Consider the following 17,820-nt stretch of genomic DNA (forward strand, 5'->3'; position numbering starts at 1 on the left):
ATGTCACCCAAGATGATGCTACGCCGCCAAGTGGCACTCCAAGAAATATAAAAGAAATCGTGGGGGGGAATGGATAAGGAAGAGTTCCAACCTGTAAAACTTTTTGGTTGTTTCTTTTTCAGACAATTTTCGACGAAAGCGTCTAGAAGAAGAAATAGAAAAAATGTCGGATTCCGATCGCACTTCAATGACTAAACCAAAATCCAAGATCTGGCATTCGTTTCTGTTGATTATTTGGAACTACTGTAAGTGGGTAGTATCTTGTTTATGCCGAATGTTGCATCGTCTTAAAAGAGACTGTGATTACTGGCTCCGCGGTTACCAAGTTTTCTCATGGCCAGTAGATGCAACTCGGAATGTTGGAACCCTTCCCCTCCAGAAAGAAGTTTCTCTGAATAGGAACTGGATGGAAGCCACCAGCGCCTCCCATGGTGAAAGTCAGTCCACGTCAGTTCACCAAATTTCGTATAATGTAGAAGAGTCACTTGGCAGCGGAAGTTCTACTCAAAATCGTACGGCAACCTGATACCAAATTGGTAGCCGGAGCGCATTAACGAAGTGGGTTCATACACCGAATTGGCTATTCGCTAGGTCCTACTCACACTAGTGCTAAGGAAAATATAGGACCCCGTCCTCTACGGCTTACTACATGCTATCACCCCAATAAAGCTCTTGTCACTCCTACGGACGGTATACCCAAAAGAATGCTAGTAGTTCATATTATTGCAACCGTATCTGTCTCAAATAGATTTTCCGGCTATACATCAAAAAGAGGTTCTATTGCTTAATCGAGTAATCGCACCGTGGAATCATATCCCAAAATGGAAAGTGTCCACCTTCTAGAATAAGGTGCAACGAACTCGATTGGTATGCTGATGTTGAAGTTTGTGAAGGATCTTTACCATTCCTAAATAGGAGAACCTTCCAAAATACGGGGTTGGGACTCAGCTGTTCCAACTCAATCCAACAAAAGTGTTAAGTTTAGCAATGAAGGAGACTTTCGCTTAACTGGGAATAGATGCACTTCCCGTTATGGACTATGACCTATTGACAATTGATTGCCTTGCTTTCATATTCCATATCAACAGGCAGATAGTGAAGTATTGCTTTGAAACCCTTGAAATGGCATGACAATTAAATGACTTGACATTCTATAGTGTTTGTTACTGTTTACTTGTTTCCTTGTTGAGGGCTCGTAGGGAGGGGTATACCCTGTTGAAAAAGTGTACCGAGCTTGTAGTTAGGAGGGGATGCCAGTTAACAGGTTACTTTTTGTTTACGTACTAATGGCTTCACCAGAGGGCCAAATTCATCAGAAGGTCTAAGAAACTATCTCACCTGTTCTCCACAGTTTGAGGAATGCGGAGTATCGTGCTGGTGAAGCAGCAGGTTGCAACTTCTTCACCGTTGCAAATCGTTTGCGACCATAGAAGCCTCCAACTATTCACTGATACTGCACCATCTGGAGGGAGGTGGTTCCAGATAGCACACGGTAGAGAAAAAAATATCCACGTATTGATAACACCATTTAGGAAATTGCTACAACCATCTATTCGTAGAAAATGAGCGCTCCCGTAACCCGAACAGTAACCAAGTAACTGCCCACCAAACAACTCTTTCTTTTTAAAACATTGACTACCAGGTAGAAGGTATTACCGACAAGTTAGGCCATATCCTCTGAGTTCTTAGTCACTTAAACCAGCTATTTCATTCCAATTTCAGGGCGAGGGAGCTGTCTCACTAAGAATTCCTCGCGGACAGAATGCCAAATGCCTTAACTCCCAAATCTGGGCTTAACTCCACAGGCCTTATGCCCGTCTAGTCTAGTGTGGTAGCACGGCACCTTCTCTATTTTTGGAAGTATTCCTCCTTTATTTACGTTCTCACCAGAGACGACACCTACCAGGTATCACAATACTCCAAATGTCTTGTACAATGAGCTACATATGTCTTGGGGTACATATTGCGTTCCTGTGAGTTATTTTGGCATTAGCCTGGTTCTGGCTAAAAGAACAACCCGGACCAGTCCTGGCTATTAATAACCCAATCAGCGTATGTTACGTAGTATTTCTGTAGTGTCTGTCTTTTTTCATGGCATAGAAACGCCCTTTTTTGGAATAGATCTGGTTTTAGCTGCTTGGTATGTATGTTAAGGATATAGCCGGCCGTGATTCCCCAGTCTGAAATCGATTGAAGTTACCCTTCCCCATCTCGTTACCGATTTTCTCCGTACTCCATACTTACCATTTCATACTTGGTCCGTGGGCCAGGGGGTTTTCTCTTTGTATGGTTCAATTAATATTACAAAAAACTCCTCTTACCCAACATACACGGTAACCACCAACTTGGCTCCTACCATGGCACAAGTACCACTTCGGGCCATAAAGACACGGATGCCAAAAATCAACTCAACACCTTATTTTTGACCCAAATGCCCCAAAAGGCACTCTCTCCTTAGAGCCGGAAAATATTTGTGTTAAGCGGCTGGATGGCACAAATAAGGGGGTTAAATACTTATGGAGCACATGCAATCTGGTAGCAATAGCAATACAATTAGGGTTTTTGATGGGCTACAGTGTTGAGGCGACAAGTGCTACATCGTGACTCAGTAGAAGCAATTGGGTTTGAGGTGACTCAAACAAGAGGCGGGATCAAAAGAATTCGGTCGGACACCTGGTAATCGTAGGGCTCCCGTAAAATCAATCATGTGCTAATAGGGTTTTAAGGAGTGGATGGTTAAATAGCAAACTCAATGGTTTGCTTTCTGTAGAGAAGTATTAGCAGCTTCAGGAACCTGAACAAGTAAAAATAGTACTATCATAGGAGATTTATCTTGATTTGAGCCCAAAATGCTGTAAGGGGTTGGTAGCAATTTTGCGGCCATCAAATGCAAAAGGTATAGACGATTATCATATCAAGTGTGATGTCATGGAAAGTTTCAAACTCTACAAAATCTTGTACCCTAACTTTTTAATGTATTAAGCCTAAATACCAATGAATAGAAGAAATGAAATGCAATTTTATGAATATGCAAGAAAACTGTTATTATGAGAAGTGAATGGGAGAAGTATATCAAATGCTTTTCACCAAGATTGAACCAGAATCTATTGTAAGGAAGTCTATTGTTTTTTAAAGTTACAAACAGTCTTGATCAAGGAAATCGTAGTCGAACGAAATGCCATTGATAATCTCGCGTGTGTTGACGATGAAGTTGAAGGAGACCTTCTTGGACATCTTCTTCTTGGTCAACAAGGTATTGTAGTACAAGTATGACTCATCGTCTTCATCCTTCTTCAAGATGGACTTTAAACTCATGTAGTCATACTCTTCATCGTCATCGTAGTAGGTGGAGGCAGAAGTAGTGGAGCCAACAGATCCCTTTCTCAAGGCTGGAATGGAAGAAGAGGACTGGTAGTCGCTCATGTATCCAGAGTCGATAGAGGACATGTCATCGTCTTCATCTTCTTGTTCATCGTTGTCACTGAAAGAAATGCTAGAGACTTCTGAAGACTCGCTTGTAGAGGAGTAGTATCCGTCGTCTTCAACTTCATCTTCGCAGTTTAACTTCCAGTTAGTTTCTGTCATAGTGATTGTGTGTTCTGGTTCGATAGTAGTGTTTGCATATTTTGGACCGTACAACCATGTGATGTCTGAGTTCTTGTCCCAGTTGATGTAGTAAGGGTTAATTTCGGATAACCCATACATGTTCTTGTAGATTCTTCTCCAGCAGATGTTAGACAAGCGTTGGTTTAACATTTGGCTGGCTTCAGATTGTTCCAAAGATGCAGAGGCTGAAGTGGAGGCTTTTCCATACTTCAAGTAGGTGAGCAAGTTCGAGTTGTCTTGCAAGTAGTGGTTTCCATTCTTTTCTGGAATGTACTCTAAATAGTCGATGTTTTCAGTATAGGAGTGGAGGGTAGTCGAATGGCACGACGACCTCAACACACTGTCGTCTTGGGAGATTCCGTGTATCATTGTGAAATTGAATAGATGCAAAGAATACTAATGCCTGCAAAAGTAGTCTAGGTTGGTAAAGCTGTAATTGTATATAGATATCATTTACAACACCGATTGCAATTCCTGGATTTCAATTCGCTTTTATATCCATTTGCAATAAGGCAATAAAAAAAAAATAAGGTGAGGAAAATGGAAGGATAAAAAATAATATAGGAAGAAGCATACATAGGAAATGTAACATGCGGGCGATTATTATTTAGGCATTTGCATTTGAACTAAATACAACCTGGAGCATCGGATTGAACACCCAGTTGAGGAGGTGCATAACCTGTAAAAAACTGGTGAAATTCACGTATTGGGCCGCTGGAAAAGCAAAAAATTGTCTGACGGAAACAACAGTGCCTAGTCAGGAAATGTACCGATGAGCGATAGTGCATGTCATGCACGGAAACTTCTCGCCATTGCGGCCGGCGCGCTCGATTCCATGATTCCATGTTCCATTGTTCCATCATCACTGTGTCATAGGGTTACATGTGATTAAGAATCCGTTTGTCACTGGGAGAAGGTTGCAATCATATGATTTATCTTTCAGGTGCAATTACATTCAATCGGTATGGAAACCCTGTGAATGTTTGGAAGCGTAAATCGTGACATTCTGGGACGATAGCCGGGGCTGGTGTGAGTCGTCTGTGATTCTTTTACATGAGCCTGTGCCATTTATTACAGATCTGATGCATTTGGTAACTATTGATGGTTGCAACTTCATCGTATTGGGAGTATTGCACTTTCAGCTCTTGTGATCCTCTTTTTGCAATGTATCCCGTCTTCGTTGTTTTCCATTACTACTTCATAGCATTACCCAATCTGTTAGTATCTCCACGCGATTGGAGTCTATATCTCAATACGGTCCTCACCCCGTTCTGATAATATCAATTGCTGTTTTACAACTCTAGTAATCCTCCCCCAAGAAGCCTCAAATGGAACCTTGGTGACAGCCACGGATGGTGACAGCACGGAGTTTCCTATGATTCTTATCACTCCGTTTCCTTTTCCCATTTGCGTAGCTGCCCCATAAATGCAAAATATGGGACTTATCGATGTCCTGCCTACATGGGGAAGTATTGCGGACAGCCATATGACAATTATTGTCACGGTTGATGGAGCATATGCCCTCCGCGGACAAAATATCTATTCCAAAATTCCGACTATTTTCTAAGTGAAAGTCCGCGGTGTGCTTCCGAAATATGATGAAATGATGGAGTCAACTTATTTGGTTCCGCTGGTCTGCGATTTCCTGGTTATCCGTGATCATATGAATCCATAAAACATGGATTATTACTTATTTTGTGGTCTAGTTATGGTAATTGTGTTGATGTCATTATCTTCTATCGCTAACAGAATTTGGAGCCATTACATCTGCTCTTCATTTGACTAGCCACCTCATCCTCAATTGTGTGTCCGCATCTGCGGATTTGCGTGATATGTGGCTTATGTAATCATATCTCCACAATTTGGAAATCTATATGCATAGACTATACCTTCCACGCAGAAAGCCCATTGTATCGGGTGCACCTCCTCTACGAATTCTGCGAACGCTGGATATGTGTACTTCACAGCAGATTGGAACAGATCCGAAGGATTTAAGAATGTAGTATCCATGCTCAATTTGAGGGGGATTAAGCACTTTAGTGATTAAGTGAGAAGAACTATCATAGCATCAAGTATCGGTGTAAGCAGCTTAGGACGATTTGGGAAGGCAAAAATGTACTGAAGACGTCAACCAAGTTAAGTTTGATTATCTGAATTGTTCTTAACCACTTCTCAACTTCGTCGCTTACCTTCTCTACCATCGTATTTACCAGCTGCTCCCAGCTGCTAGGACCGTAAGAAGTTAGCGAATAAAATGAGCAAATTAGTATGGAGATAAGAGTACATTAATTATTTTCATCATACCACAATGGGAGATAGGTGCAAAAAGTTTTTATCCACCCATGGAATCCTTGAGTTTCTCGAGTGCTCTTCGTACACTTCTACACTGAGCATAATTCTAGTAGCATTCTACAAGTCCAGTTGCGCCATAGTGAATGTCTTGTGCTGTTCTACAGTGAAACAGAGGCCGCTTGCAAGTAACGTATATGTACAAGGCGACTTAATTCTTTCAAACCCCACTTATAAACTACCCCCAAAATCTGCAGCACTTACATAGGAATCTGTGAACTGCACTATGAAGCAGTAAAGCCGTACAGCCCTTTCGATTTCAGTCCATCTTGACCTTTTCATGTTTTGCCCACTAATGCAATGTGAAGATGACATAGGTCATGTACAACTAAATGTCTGCTATAGCTTATTCGGGTTAATTATGCACCCGGATAAATAATAATGTGCGCAGTCTCCTTCTTATGAGTGGAGCTTTCATCGAAGAAAAAGAGGAAAAGTCGGAAAGTTTAGCGTCAATACTTCGCTGTATATTGATGCAACTAATGTAGTAATTAGTGTCTTGGAATGGCCTGTTGCAATGATAATACAGGCTGATTATTCAAGGATAATATATTAGATTTGCTTGTAAGTACAATACAGTCATTCCATCCGTCTTCGCTACCTTCCCATTTTTCGCTGTGTCTTCGATTTGTGGGGATGAAGCATTAGAAATAACATACGCCATGTATGTCAAGTTGTTGCCATGGAACCCAAGTATGTTGCACAGCATCCATGAAAAATACAACTTTGGATTATCATTTTTGTGTCGTCTTTTCTTGTTTTACACTTTAGCCTCGCAAATTTACTAACTTTTACTAACTAAGTCTCAAGTATCATATCCACTAATTTCAGCTGCAAAGACAGGGAGAAGAACAATGCAAAAGAAGATGTTGTATCAGAGTGAGGGTGACTAAGCCCAAAGAGGTTGCAATGTACGATACTTCCATTGTTGGAAGTTGGTACGATGTTTACTTTTACGTTGGCGCCGAGGACATCCTCTATCCTACATCCCTACTTCAAAGCTCTTATGTGCTGCCTGTGTCATGTCTGCGGGTTAAATTTAGAATTCTGGGGGACACTGAGACAAGAGAGTTCCAAGATTTCTAATATACCCCGAGGATTTCATTCATGTATCAAACTTACGACAGAGAAATAATGGTGTACGAAAAGGTATTATATGAAAAGAGTCACGGCTCTTCTAACAACCTCACATCTACATATCTAAATTGGATAAGCTTATCGCTGCTCCAAACCTTTTGCCGTACGCTCTTGAAAGGCTTTAGAATCTCTGAGGCGGAACAACAACTTGCAGAAAAGAAGAAACCTTAATTGTTAAGGTTTGATCCTGCAGTTACGTCTACAGACAGGTGGTACAGCTAACAACAACCTTAATGAGCAATTTGGCATACACTTTACCAATCTAAGTTTAAGGTTGCCGGCATTTGAGAAGTTGCAACGAACAGACATTTCTAGAGGTTGCAAGAAGAAAGTTGGCATCCAGATCATTTCAACCAAGAGAATGCTCAACTACAGAGAATCGAATAAAGAAGTTGCTACCAACGAATGTCGATTCGGTAACACAGAGCATAGAGCACAGAAATGTCTGCTCACGACCCAAGACTTTAATCTACAAGAATATGAGGTTATTCAGATAGAGTCCAGGGAGATTGGTTTTATTGTGTTATATTGTATTAACACACGATAGGTCATACTTCATGGAATTTGCAATGATAGGGATTTACACATCACCAAGTGAAGACCATAACTATCACATATTGAACGGAATTATGGCCACGATACATTAATTCATGTAGGGGATGTTGACATCATCTCTAAAATTAATTATGCCTCTCCATTTTATACACCTTGGGCATCACTGATCAGACAAAAACCTTTGATTACATCTGGTCCAAAACAAGAAAACATCAACCCCCTTTGCCACTAATGGAAATGTGATCGCTGCTGATATTTCCTATTTGTCTTCAATCTCGGGGCTCGAGGGTCATTTACTATGCTTTGCCATGATCTCTTGAGATGAGCTGTCCTATCCCCTCCTTTGTCAACATTCCTTCTACGAAAAGTGGGGATCGCAAAAAATGTGCATAGCATCTAACAGCGAACGAATGCCTTGCGTCGTATTTCCTAAAGGGGCAATCTGATTTCGCGTGATCTACAATTTTTGACACAAGTCATTTCCTTATGTAATAAGTGTCTTAACAATACTTTGACACAATCATAGCTTGTGTTTGATCACGTGATGAGAACCATAAATAGATTTTGATGCCTAATGAAGGACTGGCTGCGTGTCCGCGTGGCACCAGGCATACACGCCCAATTTAGCGATGTTTTTTTATTACTGTTGTTCTAATAACAGTGTGCTTCACGCGGTGGGTTCTATTAGTAATTTTTTCTATGGTGAAATTAATAGTCACTATGAGGAGAGGTATGGCTTATTAATGGATTCTCAGTGAAACCTGTGAGTGAGATTTCTGGTCTCCGTTTGCTCATAGTTGTTTTACAGATATGAGTCTGTGGTTGAGATTGGAATTGGTTCTGTGTCCTCTGTGTCCTCATTTTGGTGGAATCTTGTCCTCATTCATCAGTATTTCATTCTCACGATTTCAGGAATGTCAGTACGTCTCGCTAACTCTGAACTTACCTCTCTAACCCATTTTTTTTTCCTTTCACCACTACTACGCCTTCACGATTTCCGTAGCTATTAACTATTTCTTAACTCTTTCTTACCTATTTTTATTTCCACCACCTCAATAACACACATCACTACCTCACTAACTTAAATCCTCTCACTACAGTACAGTATCACACAGCACAGTGTCACACAGTATAATAACTCACTTTCTTTTCAGCCTCATCCACAGTTTTTTTCTTTTTCTCCCACCGCTTCCGCGTTAATTCTCCTCCCTTTTCTCGCTAACTTTAGGTAACGCTACTTCAATCTACCCAGTGACTTTTTAATTTCCGTCCAATTCTCTCTGTCCCCGCCTTGTCTTTTACCTTCAACCTCGCTATTTTTACTGCACAAATTTTTTTCTTACCACTCTCATTTAGCTGCGTTCTCGCTAACAGATCCAGTTCTTTATAATCATTGTCATTGTATTCTTTTTCTACATTGGCGGCAACACCACATTTTCAAGAACTTCCTTCGTTTTTTGCTTCTTTCCGAGTTGTCTAGTAAGCTGCCACTTTCATCTCCCCCCCCACTACATATAGAATTAATAATCCCCCATAGAACAGAGCGGTTCCACAGTGCCCATCTTCATCTTCACCTAATCTCACTAATAAAACTTTACAGCCAAAAACCCCAGTCCAAGTCATTAAACAACAAGACGGCAAAATGAGTAGCATGAGACAGCAGAATTCCAATTCGCTTTCTAATTCACCCTTCCAGCATTCACCACCATTGAGGCTGACAACTCCAACGGCTCCTTCGCTCCATTCAAGTAATTCCAATGCTAACTTGGCTCGATACGAGAGCGTGAATGCATCCATACCAACGAGCATGAGCTACCAAGAACACATCTCAAACTTAAACAACAACTCCTTCGACTACAAAACAGTGACCAAGCATCTCGTAAACCAAGAAGACACTTTAAAACTCCAAGGAGGAGACATTGTTCGTCACTTGTACCACCAAATCGACCACAATGTTGGTGATGATATCCATCCCGGTGGTATCTCCATTGGCGAAGCACCCAAGAGGCGAACCAGAAGTTCATCATTTTCTACGTATTTGACTGAAGTCAGAAGAGAGTCTACGGCCAGTGATATTAACGTTCCTGGAGGTTTCAGAAGAGAGTTCCTCATCAATAAGTCATTGCGTAATAATGAAGAACCACCAAACTTCCTTACCCTGAACTTTATAGAGTTTCTCTCTATATATGGCCATTTCGCAGGCGAGGATTTCAGTGATGACTCCCAAGATACTGACGATGGCGAGAGTTCAACATATGAAGACGTCTTTGATGAAGAGTCTTCCTTACTTAACGATGGTAATCGTAGAAATCACTATACTCATCCATCATTGCCTAAGCAGCTTTCCATTCCAAAGCATAAAGGAAGAGAGCAGCCAAAGGGTACGGCCTCCATTATAAAGACATTTTTCCTCGTATTCAAATCACTTGTGGGTTCAGGAGTTCTTTTCTTACCAAGAGCTTTTTACAATGGTGGTCTTCTTTTCTCGATACTCGCATTAAGTGGATTTGGACTTCTCACATTCTTCTGCTATATCGTGTTGATCAAATCAAAGAAGGTCTTGAACTTGGCCTCCTTTGGTGAATTAGGATTCAAAACATTCGGTAAACCTTTAAAAATCTGCATCCTCATTTCCATCATTATTTCACAAATTGGATTTGTGGCCACTTACATCCTCTTTACCGCCGAGAATATGCTTTCTTTCATCAGCCACGTTTTGCCCTCAACTCCAGGCTTTCTCACCACTGCAAATATTGTGGCAATACAATGTATTTTCCTCATTCCTTTGGTCTTAATCAGAAATTTGACCAAGTTGTCATTAGTCTCGTTGATTTCATCTCTTTTTATTATGATCGGGTTAGTGATTATCTTCTATTTCTCGGGTCTTAACTTATGGGAGAATGGAATTGGTCCTAACATCACTAAATTCAATCCTAATAGTTGGTCTATGCTTATTGGTGTTGCAGTCACTTCGTTCGAGGGCATTGGGTTGATTTTGCCAATAGAGGCATCTATGGCTGAACCTGAAAAATTTCCAATGGTTCTCTCCGTTAGTATGTTTTTCATCACTGTATTATTTGTTGGTGTTGGAACGATCGGATACACATCATTTGGTGATGAGGTGAAGTCCATTATTATTTTGAACTTGCCACAAGGAAACTTGGCTGTTCAATCCATTTTAATTTTGTACTCGTTAGCGGTTTTCTTGACGGCTCCTCTCCAGTTGTTCCCAGCTATCAAAATCGGAGAATCACTTATCTTCAATAGAAACTCGAATAAGTCTGGCAAGAAGGATAACGAAGGAAAACTCTATCATCAGTCTGGTAAGTACAATCCTCAAGTGAAATGGCTGAAGAACTTATTTAGAGCTCTTTCTGTCTGCGGAATCTGTACCATTGCATACTTGAACGCAGACAACATTGACAAGTTTGTTTCTTTCAACGGCTGCTTTGCATGCATTCCATTGGTGTACATCTATCCACCAATGATTCATTTGAAAACACTGTTAATGAGGAAAGAACCTTTCAATAAGTCGGACTGGTTTTTTTTCGTAACGGACATTGTATTAATCATTGTTGGATTTGTTGCTGTGGTGTATACCACCTATCAAATCTTGTTTCTCAACTAGGTCCGGGGTTGCGGATAGTAATCATTAAAATTTATAGAGTAATATTTAGAAAACAAAACGCTGCATCGGGAATCATGATTTTAGAAACATCGTAGATATATATATTGTAATCTATGACATTTCCAGCATCGGGGGATCTGTCATACTATATATATATGTGGAACGATACACTACTAGAGGTTTTGCTTTGCTAGAGAAAGCGCAAACATAAATGGCCAAACAGCGAAGGTTTTCTTGGTATTTTCATGGCAACCTTCACTTAGCAAACATAAGCGAAATAGATCGATGTCTCTCATAAACCAGCTACAATGTGAAAATTTCTACGAGTTTAGATGTTGTTACGTAAAACCAGATTCTTGCCTAAAAAAGAATGGGGTGTCCCAATTGTCATAAATTAGAGAGAATGGGCTCATTGGTACAAATCAAAAAAAAATCACATTGCAAAATCTGTTGTCACGATGTAGAATGTCTGTTCAGACCAATTACACCAAACTTCCGAGGAATATCCACCCAATTGAAATCTCCAGAAATACCCCCAACTTTGTCCAAGCCCCCAAGCTCTTAGCCTATCTGCTTACCCAATACATTTACAGTCATATTTAAAAGACAGTTAAAATACATTAAAAATTTAACATAAAGTAAAACATCCACTTTCACATTTGCATTTCACCCAACCGAATTTTTGAATTTCATAACTACTCTTTTCAACAAAGACAACTTCCATGACTCTGAGTCAACTCTTCCCAAGAGTCATCTTCATCGCACCACTCGAGAACTCATCATCATACTCAATTCAAACTTTACACATCCTACAAATGTGCACATCCACCATAATAAAATGGTACATTTTTTGGTTCGCGCTACCATGTTCGTATCTGGTTTCCTGGTTTTCCAGAGGTTTCCTATCTTCATCACCCATCACAGCTTTACGACTAGGATAGACGACGGCTCACCACTGCTACGATGAAACAAGACCAACAAAATCCCCTTCAAGTATCTCAACAATTAATCATGAAGACACTCCCTATTTCAACCATACGATCTCACCTTTCCCTTATCCTCTCTTGACCTCCCCTATCATCTCCAACTCCGTCTTTCTCTTCCCTCTTATTTTCTGGATTTTGCACCCTCCCCTCTTTTCCGGAACCCAAGCGAAAAATTTCGAATTCTCCGATTCCAAAACAATACGAATTGACGTCTACAGGGATAAAGATCGGTGTTTCGCCACTTGCAAGGGCCGTATTAAGTTCATAATACGCCCACTCGATTGACAAAGTATACCGCCTATCGTATGTCGGCGCGTAAGAGGATAAACAGCGAAATCGCGGACCAAGATGACTCTATAGCTGTGCTTAGTCACTCATCTTCTGCTTCTGACTACGTTGGCTCAGGTTCTACAGAGACGTCGCTGTCGCCAAAACTCTTGAGTTGCCAGCGGTGTAGAACGCGGAAGGTCAAGTGCAACTTCGAATACCCATGTCTGAGCTGTCTCAAAGTGGGAGTCGAATGTGTACGGACAGTGAACGATATGAGAAAGAAGCGGCCTCCCGCAAACTACGTTTCAAACCTTGAAAAGAAAGTCAACAATTTGATAGACTTTTTCCGTAAATTCAAAAGCTTAGAAAGTGCCGAAAGCAGAAAGGAACTTATAGATAAGACGGACCTCGAGGAATTGATAAATCGAGACATTTTGAATCTGTCCGGACTGGGTCCTACATCCCAGGCACCGTCTCAGAGCCAAAACCGTCAAAGCCCATCATCACAGCACCATGAAGATTCCGTGGAAGATAGAGCGGTGTATGGACCTACCAGCGTTTATGATGACAATTTAATAAGTAAAAACTCAAGCCAAAAGCGTCTGGAGGAATCTTCGTCATCCATTAAGATCTTGAATCAAGATCCTGATGTGCTCCATTGCATCAAGCTCTTCTTCATATGGCAATATCCCGATCACAACATGTTCATATTTCGTGAAGCATTTCTCATTGACTTCTTCGACCCGAAACCGACATCACTTTACTGCTCTAAAATCCTCATTTTGAGTATCTGTGCTCTCGGCTCAAGAATGAGCGATAATGATAGGATTTACCACAAATCAAGACAATACTACAACGAAGCAAAGAGCTTGCTATTATCACTGATGAGCCATCCATCTATAACCTCGCTTCAAAGCTTTTTACTACTTGCCTTCTACGATATATGTAACGGGTCTAATTCAAGTGGTTGGATGCTCTCTGGAAGCGCAATGAGAATGGGTTTCGATTTGGGTTTCCAATTGAATCCAGAAGTATGGTTTGTTAAGTCCAAAGAAGACTTAAACCCACTCGATGTCGATATTAGAAGTAGAGTTTATTGGGGTTGCTACGTGGCCGATCACTTCATCAGTTTGCTTCTAGGAAGGCCATCGCTTTTAAAGATGTCTGATGCATCCATACCAGAGACCAACGATTTACCAGACTTAGAGTGGATCGACGAATACACATATCATGGCTCGCTTAAGAAACAGAGCAAGGGACAGCATCCTAAATTGGACCAGTCATATATATCCAATCCACTTAAACAGATTATTAATTTGATAAACATCTCAGACAACATGTTGAGTGACATTTTCACGAAATCAGAAATCGAGAACGATCAATCCAATAATGAAGACTTGGACTTGATTTCCCGTTTAGAAAAATTAACCGAGTACAACGCTCAAATCATGAAATGGAAGAACAGTCTTCCACCAGATGTTCAATGGGATAGGCAATCGCTTAAAGAGACCGCGGATAACCCCACATTCACATCGGTCAGATATTACTACTATATCTTGGTTTTATGCCTTAATAGACCTTTTGTTGGAATAGTCAAGAAGAAGCTCAAGAACAACCAAGATTCCCTTTCCCCTTTAACCATTTGCTCTGAAGCCATTGAAGATTTGTATGAAGGAATCAGAAAGTTTCAAAGTGTTCATGGTTTTGAGAGGGTTTCAATTTTTATGGTGTACTGCTCCATTTTGTCTATTTCCATCATTTTGTTAACGAATACCGCTAAGCAGATGAACAAGATAAAGAGAGATTCATTACAGTTTTTTATGGATGTCTTGCGTGGATGCTCCAAGACGTGGAGATTGGCCGAAAAGTCATACAACTTGATTAAAATCAAATTGAAGCAACACTCCGAAGAATCGGATGACACCCCTTCGACTCCAATTGCCACATCCGGCGCTAACAAATATTCCATTAACAATAAGGATGAATTTGTCGGCGATCAGAAGAAGCCAACAATGAAGAATAAGATCAGATCCATGGAGTCCCCCAAATCCACATCACGTATATCTCTACCACAGCCAGTACGTCCTCTGAGGAATCCACCCCCCATGGATTTCCCTAATCCGCCTCCACCTATAATGACTTACAGGAATGCTTCTCCTGGTGTCTCTCTGACTATTCACCTGGATCAAAACAGAATAGGGGAGACATTACAATCACAAGAGTTTTCAACAGTTCCAATCGTCCAAAGCGCCCCTGCTAATATGAGCAATATAAGGAACGGCAGTAGTCAATTGGCATCTCAAAACATGAGCATTCAAAGTACACTTTCGGAAGATTCAAGATCGTCTTCTAGGGGAAACAATTCTCCACATTCGGTCCAATCCCAGAATCAGTCCATTGTTGAGTCCAACACGGATATTTTATTCGATGAAAATTTGGATTTCCTTGGTGGACCACCGGTGCTTATGACGTCTGATTTGTTCAACGAAGATTGGGAATCGTTATTTCCTGATTATATCTTTAACCCTAAAAATTAGACTCTAACTTATGAAGCCTACGATGCATTACATATACTGTATATATATATATATATATATATATATATACTCTTTTACCGTTAACATTATGACTATTACGTGTATTATTAATAAATAAAGTATAGGAGAACTTCTGTCTTATTGGATATTAATGTACTTTAACAAACGTTGCCAATGGAGTCTAATGTCCTTTGTTTCAATAGAGACAATATAATCTAGGGCTGTTTCTAAATAATGGCATAAAAAAGTTGCAAAAAATAAATGATTCCGCCCAGGATCGAACTGGGGACGTTCTGCGTGTTAAGCAGATGCCATAACCAACTAGACCACGCAACCATTTCTTGTTTAAATTTGTTAAGCTCAATTATGTCTCATTCTATTTTAACGTGATTAAAGTCACGCGCTACAAAAAATTGCCCCTTAAAAATACCCCTTAATAGCACCTAAAAGCTGTCTAAAGATAATATGATCTTCAAAGAATTCGAAAACATCACTTCCAAGAAGATGGGGTATTTGGTATAATAGTGAGTAGAGTCCTTTGAAAACTTCTCTGGCAAATTATTGCTCCGAGAAAGAAAAAATAGTGATGGGGTTACTATAAGAAAAGGATTCTGGCCGAGACCAACCTCTTTGCGTATAACTACTATTCTTTATTGCAACATTTAAATCAATTAGTTCCTTAGATCATCACCAATTAGTCCCTTCGAACATCATTGTATATGTCTTGTATTTTCTACACAAAAAATGCTAAGTTCATTCCACTCCACTATATTTCATCATCCCATATGGACTCATCAAGGAAATACAACCAACTGAATCCATTCCAACTACTGATAATACCAATGCCACAGTAAACACTGTAGATCATTAACTTCATGAATTGAAGTTTTCTTAATATTTCAAACTTGTGCTCAAAAATATCGAGCAAACTTGTAACAGCAACAACAGGAATCAAGCCTAAAATGTACCCGTTGATTACTCTATCAAGGATAATTCCTCCTGTTCCTTCCAATTGCTTTGGTAACTTCACAACTTTTCTGAAATTAAAGTAGAAAATGATGTACCACAATATTGTGAACACAACCTTCACTAACCATTCATTGCAAGTGAAAATCAATGGGAATAATGAAACGTAACCACACGTAACCAAGAGATTAAATGGTCCAAGGATTCTCTTATCTCTGCCCACCAAAAAGGTAATTGGGAAAATAACGATCAAAATTGCCTTTTCATGAACGTGCCATCCAAACAAGAAGGATGCATAACCACATAATGTCAATGCTCCCACAAATCTTCTGAAATTAGGCTGTAAGAACAATGGTATCAATGCCATAACTTGATAGAATAACGTAAGCAAAAAAGTTAACTTAGGAGTGATGGTTGGTAAAATGAGAAATTCGATATCTCCAACTATTCCTCTTGTAGACGAATTGACTAATTTTGTATTCTTCAAGAGATTTGGGTCAAATTGGAAGACCTTTTGGAGAGGGTACTGGCTCAATGGAACTCTATTGTAAACCTGGATCAAAAGCCTATCAAAAAAAGAGTAGATAGCCCAAACGTTGGGTGCCCAGTAAGCATGTGTTAAGCCTCTACTGAAGGGAAATAACCTTGCCAACACATCTGGAATCTCATTGTAGTATACGAAAGGACCAAATGCAACTGCAAATACAGATACTACAATGCTTCCAAGCTTGATTAAGTTCATCCATCTAACCATTCCAACGAGGTTTACCAAAGCGCTTTTCTTGGAGCTGAACAGAAGATTCAAACAGTAAGCACGTAATAGGTATACAAATACGGCTGGAGCCAAGTACAAGTAAATGTGTTTAAAACAAAGCAAAACAGCAAAACAGAACCCACACATTAAGTACTTTTCTAATTTGGCACTAACGATTGTAAGAACGAGTAACCCGTACATCATTCCATTGTATTGGAAGTGGATATGGTCTATAATTAAGAGTCCTGGTGACAATGCAAGACTAGCTGCTGCAACAAATGCTCTTCTGGAACCAGCATGTGATCTAGAAGCATCCATGTACCATTGCAATGCAAGAAACAACACGACTTCGGTGACAATTACGGAAGCTCTTTGAAAGTACACTGTAGGTAATCCATAAGCACCTTTTTCCACAATATTCAAGCAACCATCGCTCCTCACAATTGGAGGGGTCAATTGAGATAAAAACCATTCAAAATATGCAAAGTATGGAGGATAATCTAAAGTCCATTGGGAAGTCTTTTCAATATACCATTTAGATAATGGCAAGTTGTAGGTTATAGCAAGCCAATTTCTATGGACGTCGAAATCAGTGGAATGATATCCTACGGCCAAAAGGACCTTCAACGTCAAAGAAATGACCCATATGTTAAATAGAGAGTAGTTATTGTGTTTTACTTTCTTCTCGGTGTCGCTGGTGGGCTTCTCTTTAACGTCCACCGTAATTGGGGGAATTTCCACTTTCTGTCCAACCATTTCTGTGGAAGCTTCTATTTTTCAATTGTAGCTTCTGTTCAGTAGAAGAACACAACAAAATTACAGAAAAAGGTACCTTACTCAAGGAATTCTTTGGCCCTCGGAAAATTCACTTTTAACGAACAATAAGCACTCAATGTATTTACAAAAGGACAAAAGTCCACTCCTAAAGTCAAAAGAATGATATATCAACCGCTGATATCTTCAACACGAAATGTTTGAAATATTTCATTTTTCAGTTGATCGATTTGGGCGCGCATTTCGTAGGGGTCGATT

At 40.1% G+C, this 17,820-nt stretch overlaps 3 protein-coding genes and 1 non-coding gene across 4 annotated transcripts; 1 reads left to right on the forward strand and 3 right to left on the reverse strand. All coding sequences in view use genetic code 12, as the record gives it.

Moving 5' to 3' along the window:
* Positions 1-2,950: 2,950 nt before the first annotated feature.
* Positions 2,951-4,046, reverse strand: RJT20DRAFT_129800 (uncharacterized protein). The gene has a single exon (XM_064917589.1). It carries the CDS (start codon positions 3,973-3,975, stop codon positions 3,136-3,138), a length of 840 nt encoding a protein of 279 aa, XP_064773196.1. The 5' UTR covers positions 3,976-4,046; the 3' UTR covers positions 2,951-3,135.
* Positions 4,047-8,993: 4,947 nt separating this feature from the next.
* Positions 8,994-11,364, forward strand: RJT20DRAFT_129803 (uncharacterized protein). The gene has a single exon (XM_064917590.1). The coding sequence runs from the start codon at positions 9,290-9,292 to the stop codon at positions 11,273-11,275; it is 1,986 nt and encodes a 661-aa protein (XP_064773197.1). The 5' UTR covers positions 8,994-9,289; the 3' UTR covers positions 11,276-11,364.
* A 3,966-nt stretch (positions 11,365-15,330) lies between these two features.
* RJT20DRAFT_t120 lies at positions 15,331-15,404 on the reverse strand. The gene has a single exon. It is a non-coding gene; the product is annotated as a tRNA-Val (tRNA).
* A 353-nt stretch (positions 15,405-15,757) lies between these two features.
* ALG8 (dolichyl-P-Glc:Glc1Man(9)GlcNAc(2)-PP-dolichol alpha-1,3-glucosyltransferase) lies at positions 15,758-17,731 on the reverse strand. Its single transcript, XM_064917591.1, has one exon. It carries the CDS (start codon positions 17,542-17,544, stop codon positions 15,835-15,837), a length of 1,710 nt encoding a protein of 569 aa, XP_064773198.1. The 5' UTR covers positions 17,545-17,731; the 3' UTR covers positions 15,758-15,834.
* Positions 17,732-17,820: the final 89 nt, after the last annotated feature.

The sequence above is a fragment of the Scheffersomyces xylosifermentans genome, assembly GCF_036884685.1.
Source record: "Scheffersomyces xylosifermentans strain CBS 12540 chromosome Unknown RJT20scaffold_6, whole genome shotgun sequence".
Classification (NCBI taxonomy): Eukaryota; Fungi; Ascomycota; class Pichiomycetes; order Serinales; family Debaryomycetaceae; genus Scheffersomyces; species Scheffersomyces xylosifermentans.